The sequence below is a fragment of the Nestor notabilis genome, unplaced genomic scaffold (assembly GCF_000696875.1).
Source record: "Nestor notabilis isolate BGI_N333 unplaced genomic scaffold, ASM69687v1 Scaffold34179, whole genome shotgun sequence".
In the NCBI taxonomy this organism is placed as follows: domain Eukaryota; kingdom Metazoa; phylum Chordata; class Aves; order Psittaciformes; family Psittacidae; genus Nestor; species Nestor notabilis.
The window spans coordinates 6,413-14,801 of NW_009943799.1; the positions used below are offsets into that span (position 1 = coordinate 6,413).

At 36.6% G+C, this 8,389-nt stretch overlaps 1 protein-coding gene across 1 annotated transcript; it reads left to right on the forward strand.

Moving 5' to 3' along the window:
• Positions 1 to 6,037: 6,037 nt before the first annotated feature.
• Positions 6,038 to 8,260, forward strand: LOC104411633 (gamma-aminobutyric acid receptor subunit gamma-3-like; the record flags this gene model as incomplete). Its single annotated transcript, XM_010022096.1, has 2 exons — positions 6,038 to 6,258; positions 8,078 to 8,260. Coding segments are annotated over 2 exons (404 nt in total), but the record flags the coding sequence as incomplete, so codon positions are not given.
• Between the last annotated feature and the right edge of the window lie 129 nt (positions 8,261 to 8,389).

Below are 8,389 nucleotides of genomic sequence, written 5' to 3' on the forward strand. Positions count from 1 at the left end.
TTTGTACTTTTAATCCAAGCATAGCAAGGGCATAAAGAAAGAAGATTTCCTGGTGTGTTCACCTGTGGTCTGTGCTGAGTGCACGAAGAGGGGGACTTCCAACCTTGAGAGATTTTGCTCCCATTTCTCTCCTGTTTCCCTGAACAGCCCTGTGGCGTGCCCCAACTTTAAACCATAATGTTTAACATTTCTGTGATGCTGTTTACATGTGAAAGATTCTACTACTATTAGTTTTTTCTAAGCATACTTCATACTGTATGGTTTGGACTGAAATCTGAAAGGGGAGCTTAATAATTATTTCCAGAACAGTTTAAGACTTATAAACAGGATTGCCCACTTTGGTAAAGTCAAGCCTTTTGGTAGGTAAAGGAGATTTTAGCCTTTATGCAATTTATTAGACAAGTTTTAAGCTTATGGGAAACCGTGTGTGGTTTGTTGGTGTGATATACAAAGGGTGCAAAGGACACAGAGCAATCATAATCTAAACTGGACTCTAATTATGTAGGCATTTTTAGTTGATTACCAGTCTTATACAAATCCTAATAATAGCTTTAATCAAAGACTGTCTCACTTCATCATCAATCAAGATATAGGCTCTGCAATGAAAAAACTTAACGTTTTGGAAGAGTTAGAGTAATAATTATAAATTAATCAGAAAAAATAGCATTAGTTGCCCAAAGGCTTCCTACAGTATAGGAAAATGGAATCTTGAGGTGATGGTGCATTTTCTGGTAGGCAATAGTAAGAACCCGGAAATCATCATGCAAGAAATTCTTGCATTTTTTCCAAGGGCAAAACTCTTTGTTGTTGTTGTGAGGAATTGTGAAAATTCAGAAAATAGTAGGCTGCAGCAGAAGCAACAAAGGCATACCATACCATTTTCCATAGTCATTCACATAGATCACCCGACTGTGACAGCCAATTAAATTGTATTTTCTGGGATTAACCCACAGAAAAAATGATACATCATGGTAGGAGAAAAGCTTCATGTATTGCCAGCAACATGTGAGCTCGTCTTTTGGATGAGAAAACAATGAAAGACTTGGTTGAAAAGCATATCTTTTTCTCTGTGAGTACAGATGCCTCCAACAACAGCACTTTCAAGGTATTCCAAATCATTAATCATTTCTGCACAGTTGAAGGGCAAATAACTCACTGCTTGCTTGATTATTTTCAAGGCACTAATGAAACCACATTAGGAATATTTGAAAATATAAAAAATATGCTAAAATCAAGTAGATGGAACCCTGACTATGTACAGTTATTTGTAGCTACTACTGCTAACTCTCAGTTATAGTCCCTGTCCGCAAATAAATAGAAAGGAAGAAAGAAAAATCATCTCTGGCTTATTGCTCTGTACATAACCATAAAACAGAAAAATAGAATCATCTAATTAAATCATTACTTGGTTTAGCAAAAAAAAACCAAAACCACCTAATCAGTCACTTCCTCATCTCATTCAGTCATTTTTCACAGCAAAGTTTCAGATTTAAAGGAGAGCATATAAAATTTGTATGCAAAGAAATGTTCTCCATAAAACCTTAATCTGTTTTCTTGGGTTTAGAAGTTACTTTTGGAAGTTAAGTGAGCATTGTCAATTGGAAATTTTAAAATTTCACTTTCAAATATAACCTTGTTGGAGATGATAGAAAGATTTTCAGTGACAGAATGTTACTTATTATTTTCAGATTGTACGGAGTGTTTCTTGCAAGTATGTTTTGCAAGTAGAACAAACTCTCTTTTTACATGATGAAATGTATAAGATAATGCATTAATTTAAGGGTAAGTTGCAAAAAAGAACTGATGACAAATTTCTCAGTCATAAGCTAGTCATTATCAGAGAAAAAAAACAAACAAATACATTTCACTCAGAGGTACACATTGCCTGCCAGAAATGAGGATTTATATTTTCATATGATCTAACAAAATACAAATAAACTGATTTCATTTTGCTGAAAAGCTATCAATAATTTAAAATTTCTTAAGTCCTGATATTATATAGTTAGAAATCCCGCTGAGTGCATGTGTATGTCAAGAGTCTTTGAGTGGAAAACATTCTCATATTCTAGTTTCACATTCTTGGTCTTTCAAATTCATAAAATTGTTTACCTTACTAAAAAAAAATAAATCCTTATGTAAACAGATCTGGACAGATTGTGGAATCCTCAAGCATTTTCCATTTTGGTGATGATTTTAAGTGTGGGAAATTTATCATATAGCATGCTTTATGAAATTATTTTCAAAGAAAGACAGACAAGCAGAATGAAATCTATTACAACTGAAAATTTGAAAATACAATTCTTCTGTCAGTCTCCTGAAGTTTATAATTGAATTTTGCATCAGGGAAATATAATATTATTTCAGAAATACGTGGTGTACTAAAGGAAATAAGATTCCCCTAGAATTTCCTTTCATGTTAACATGTAGACCTATTTTTTCCCTTTGGGTAGTCCCTTCCTCTCGAGGAGAGTGTCTTTTTAGAAGTGTGGCTGCTCAGTGCATCCAGGCATGGCGTGACCATGTGGTCTAAGTAGGAAAAATCTTGAGTCTGTTTTGGTAGTGTGGCAACTTAGGTGCCTGTAAGACAGAACACTTTACTGTACAAGACCTTGGCATCTTTTCATGAAGAATAATATAGTTCCACCTTTCTGCCTCTGGGAAGGCATCTTATTGAAAATTTTTATTTCTTTTTATTTCTTCCTGTATTCATTATAGCAGTTAATGGTTACTGCCAAAAAATAAAAAGGAAAAGAAAGCATCATGAGGATATTAACAACATTTCTGGTGCAGTGGTAGAACAGAACATAAAGAATACTGTTAGAGCTGTAGGATGTTGCTTCATCTGAGGCATCATTTCACTAAAACCTGATGTCCTGCCGGAACTCTCTAAGTGCAACCGTTACATTTCATAAAGATGTAAAATAGCAGGTATTAGCTAGCAAATGAAAAGCAGTCCTTTCTTATATTATATTATGTTGACCTGTGTATGAGACCAACATAGAAACCTTTCTTCTGGCAGTTTCTTGTTGGATGCTGTGTGTTGGAGACCACTGTACCAGCTTTGTGCAAAGCAGTATATGGAAGGTGTTGACTTCACTAGGAAATGAGATTCTGTTGTCAGTGAAGATAAAGGTAATTTTCCTGAAGTGTACACAGGCCTAGCTCCATTACAAATGAAGAACTGAGTGCCAGTTTCAAAAGTGTCCCTTCCTAGTAGATTGAATGTATTAATGTCCTACCCCATTAACTGCTTGGTTGAAGACTGGAGCAGTTCCAAAGATTAACGTAAAGGATGTACTGATCTAACACTCTCTTCTAAAAGGTTTAATAGAGATAATAAAATTGATGCAATTGGATTTTGTATATTCAGTGGAATTTTTTACTAGGAAAATTTTGTTTTGTAGTTTGTACCTTCTTCATATTGTAAATACTTCAAATAAAAAATAGGGTTAAAGTGTTGAAAAAGTCAATGCAACTAATTTCTAACAACTTTGACTTTAAAAAAAATATGTTACTTTGCTTTTGGTGATCTCAGTTTAAAATGAAATGCATTTTTAAAGAATTAAATAATTGAGAAGATCTGTGAACCATTTAATTTGAGTTGAAATGTTTTTATTAATGTGAATGGAGTTACAGTGGCCCATCGCAGAAGTGTTTTGAATAATAATCATTGCTGGCATGTTCTAGTTGCAGAAATAAGTAAAGGAAATGGAAGATGGGAGTTGGACAGTAGTGTTAGCATGGCCCTGGTTCTAGGCTGATGTAATCTGTTTCTTACCCAGGGTATTTTACTTGGATGGAAACCACAGTGATACATACCAACTGGTGCTGGTGCCCACTTTGTTCAGATCTAGCTGCAATATTTTCTCAGAACACATTATTACGAGCTCAAGGGTTTGTTTCTTTTTGTTTTGGCAAGGTAGCAGTCTTAAATATCCTAAATCCTAAATATCATGAAATACGTAAAATATACTACAGGGCAATTATGGCTGCGCCTAAATTTAGTCAGAATAAAGCATTCATATAAAATAATTTCAAATATGAATATCATGCAAAAACTTGTCCTGTAAAAAGACAGCACTGTCATTAGCCAGCTGTATACAAATGGTCTTTGATTCTATAAATACTGATTCTCACATGTGAGCTAAAAAAAAATCAACTCTACTCACTCAGTATTTGGAGAAACCCATAGACATGTCTGGCATATTCATCTCTATAGAAGCTGAATGTGCCAAACTCTTGTCACTGGACTTCCAAGGACTAAAATGATACAGAGTTGATTGATTGTAAAAAAAAAAAAAAAAAGATCAGCACTCTACCATCTTAAATCTGGTGAATTAATGGTGTCTTTTTGAACAATAAGGGTGCTCTCTGTCCATTATATTATATCCTCTAAGGGCCTGGAGATGTGCAACATTGTGCTCATCGAGACGAAAGAAAAGTCTCTTCAGATTTAAATCTGTCAGCTTCCCGAAGAAAATAATGGAGTGAAAACCAGTAGTGGGATAGGCTATGAAGAAAAATGTTCCTTAATGCCTTTGGTGGCTAGGCTTTAATTCCTTAGGTGATCCTACAGTATCTGGATACATGCTAGCACACTTACGCACCTACTGATCATTTGCCATCTAGAAATGAGAGGCCAGAGTATATTTTGGACCAGAATTACAGCATGAGTGAATTAGGTTTCCTGGTGTTATAACATCAGCTTTGGAAGGATAGCCTGCCAGATATGTAATAGTGCAGGAGAACTAGATGGCTCTGAGCAAAAACACTGTCCTCAGTTCAGCCTATCAGCTCTTATAACTGTCTATAAATACAAAAATATACAGTTCTGTTCATATAGTAACATTTCTTTTTACACCTTCCCTTTTAAACTTTAAGAATAAGGACAAACAAAAAAAGCAATAAAAGCAAGTTCAGAGAGGCCAAAGGCAAAGACATATCAGACTTTCCGCAAAGCTTTAATTTTCCTTTGTTCAGATATACCAAGAGTGCATCTACCAGGGGAACTAAGGAGATGTTTTCCTCTGGGCTATCCCCAGCCCCTGTATTAGCCTGTGCTGTAGAGCACAGGCTTTGTCACACATCAGCAAACACCTCCTTGTCATCAATGTGGCCAGCCCTGCAATAGTGAGAGGGTCCTTCATGACACAGTCAGATGGCTGTTTCCCCAGGCTTCACAGGTAATGCAGTCTGGAAAGAGAAAGAACACAAGCAAATCAAATGTGAGCTTTCCTATCCTCTGCTGGCTGGAATTCACAATTCAAATACTGGGGTTTTACACAGTTTTTTCCATAGGGTATTAAATGCATAACAGCGTGTTTGTATGTTCACCTATATGATTTTGTCTGGTTGTCCATGTGTATTTTAATTTCTGTGCTTACACCTACTATGGCTGCTTACCTACAGAAATGCAGCAGTAAACATGGAGTGAAAGGATGAGATTCGTGTGAATTATGATATTAGCCTATTCAAGGCAGTAATCTAGTGACCACTCAGCTCTTAACATTTGGGGTACATGAGGTGTTTGTAGAGCAGCATGAACATGCCTTTTAAATTCTGCTGTAGTGTGGCCTGAACAATTGATAACAAAGAGAACAATTAATTTATTTAACTTGCACAACCCCCTCCCCAAAAGGCACTGAGAATTTACCATTCTCCAGCTTATAGATGTTGCTTCTGTTCATCTTTCCTGCCTCTTTTATCAATCTGCCCTGCAACAAAGAAGTCTGTGCAAATTGTATCTTGTGCCTGTGACTTTTCAGAGATAGTGGAAAAGGATGTGCTAATGCAGAAATTGTTGTGTCACAGGACCAAGGCAAGTGAGGTTTTTGGCCTGATTTCTAAAGTGGCTAGAGTGGGGAGAAAAGGGGGAAAAAAGGAAAGAAAAAAAATTTCCTCAGGCAGTAAAAAAAGAGAGCATAGCTCCATTGGCTGAAGGTATCCTGATGCTCTACACTCAGGTAGACCTTACTAAATACCAAATAATAACGGGAAGTGTGGGACTGATTTCAATTTGTGTATGCTTTCATTGCAGGAATATCAAATTGATATATTTTTCGCCCAGACGTGGACAGATAGCCGTCTTCGCTTCAACAGCACCATGAAAATACTGACTCTGAACAGCAACATGGTTGGCTTGATTTGGATCCCAGACACAATATTTCGAAACTCAAAGACAGCAGAGGCTCACTGGATCACCACCCCCAACCAACTCCTCCGCATATGGAATGATGGCAAGATCTTGTACACTCTCAGGTGAGCACTCAGCGAGGTGCAGTGATGATAGCTTCTCTTGCTTCTGCTGTAGTAGTAGTAGTAAATTTCAATGGTATCTGTTCTCCTCTGCTGTGTTCTTCGTAATGCTTACCTGACCGTGCTTGACAAATATGAAATATTCAGGTGTAAGTACTGCTGAGTTTAAAAAAACCAAAGTCTTGTATTTCTAAAAAAGAAGTTTGAGAAATAGGTCTGTCTAAATTGTAGAAGTTCCACTTTTTAGTGCCTATAATAAAATCAAGAGCATGTAGCCACATAAAACCTGTCAGAAACCTTTAGATGCAGGGTTGGATAAAGTATTTCTAGATTCATGCTAATGCCATTACTTGATTCTTCAAGTAAGTCACACTGCAAGATATTCTGTCATATCTCATCACAGGATGAATTGCTTGAGGAAAGGCTTTCAGAGTTTTTTTATCTTTGTGATACCACCAACTCTAGGGTATTAGAAATACTGTATTCATTTGCATAAAAAAGTCCATGGAAAACAAAATATGTATTTATTTATGGAAGAGATGAATTGCTCTGAAGGGGAGTTTTGCATAAGCCATATTCCACACGGCAAGCTGTTTCAGAAACATCCCTTTCACACTACATGTTCTCCAGTGATTGTGTTCAGCCCTCTCAGTGCAAAAGCATATTCTGATCATACTTGCAATTGCACTTGGTCTTCAACAGAAAGTCTTTGGCAAACAATAAGAAAGGAATAAAATAGCTAGACAAGCTACTGATATTTTTTGTGCCTTTCTGTTCTTAGGCTTGCTCCAGTGTAAACAGCTGTTGCTTATTTCAATAGCCTTTAGCTAAAGCTTCAGTGATCAGGACATCAACTCCAATACCCTATTAGTTGGGCTGGGGTTATTTTTTGGGTATTTTTTTTCTGGGGTTCTTTGTTTGTTTGGGTATTCTTGTGTTTAGTTGTGGGGGGGGGTTTCTATTAAGTCCTGTTTCAGTATTTCACAGCAAGTTAGGTATCTACGTAATAGAAGTTAGACTTACATACCTGTCGCTAAAGAGACTATTTGTTGAATGGACTGTAAAATTTTCCTAAAACAGCTAAAAAAGGGGTAATACTTAACCCAGTGGATTGTTTGAATAAGCACTTTTAGTTTGCGAAAGAAGTTTTCAGTCCTTTTTGCCCACTCAGGTCTGCCTCCTTTTTACATAGGAGGAGCTGTTAGAATGAATGATCATAGGTCATTGGTAGCTCTTTCTAATTAAAAAACAATTTATCTGACTTAATTGTCAGAATTGGTATGGCATGGAAGCAATAACTACTGTATGCCCTGGTTCTGTCAGATATTGATTAGAGTTTTGTATTCAGGAGAAAGTGGACAAGGTTCAGCCACGCTCCATGCCTTTCCATCCTCTTTGTCTGTTTTTGGGTGTGAAAGAATTTTAAATTCACACTATAAGGAAATGTGGAGAATGTTCCTTATAAGATTCTTTATGAGGTTTCAATTTTGTGGAATCGCATACCATATTTCCTGCTATTTTTGTAAAGAATAGTTGTTTTCATCCCATGTCCTCAATGATGAATTGTCTAGAGAAAAACACATTTCTGAGGATCAAGAAATTCTTAATGATGTGTCTGAAATTATTTGTGGTTTTAGATAATTATTATTGATTTGGATAAGACCTAAATGGCCAATGAACAGTCTGTAAATCAAGTCTTTTCCGTTTGGGCCTTACTTACAAAAGTCAAAGTGCTCTTGCATGATACCTAAGGCTACCCTTCCTTGTTCCCTGATTGTTCATTGTGCTGACGTATAGTAATACTTGCTTGGTTTCTCCATAGGCTTACCATCAATGCTGAGTGCCAGCTGCAGCTGCACAACTTCCCAATGGATGAACACTCTTGCCCTCTGATATTCTCTAGCTGTAAGTACTGCTTTGATGCCTTATTGTTGTATATGACTAGTATGCAGAGATACGAGTTTGATTCTGATTTCTGTCAGGTTGTTCAACCATTTGGCAACAGGTATAGGAATTTTTGTTTTCCTCTCTAGCAGTCCCGATGGATGGGCTTCAGCTGTGAACTCTTCTGTAGATTTAATTTGTTATTTTTGCCAGAACCAGCCTTTTTAGTTCATACTATAGTCAAACTTTC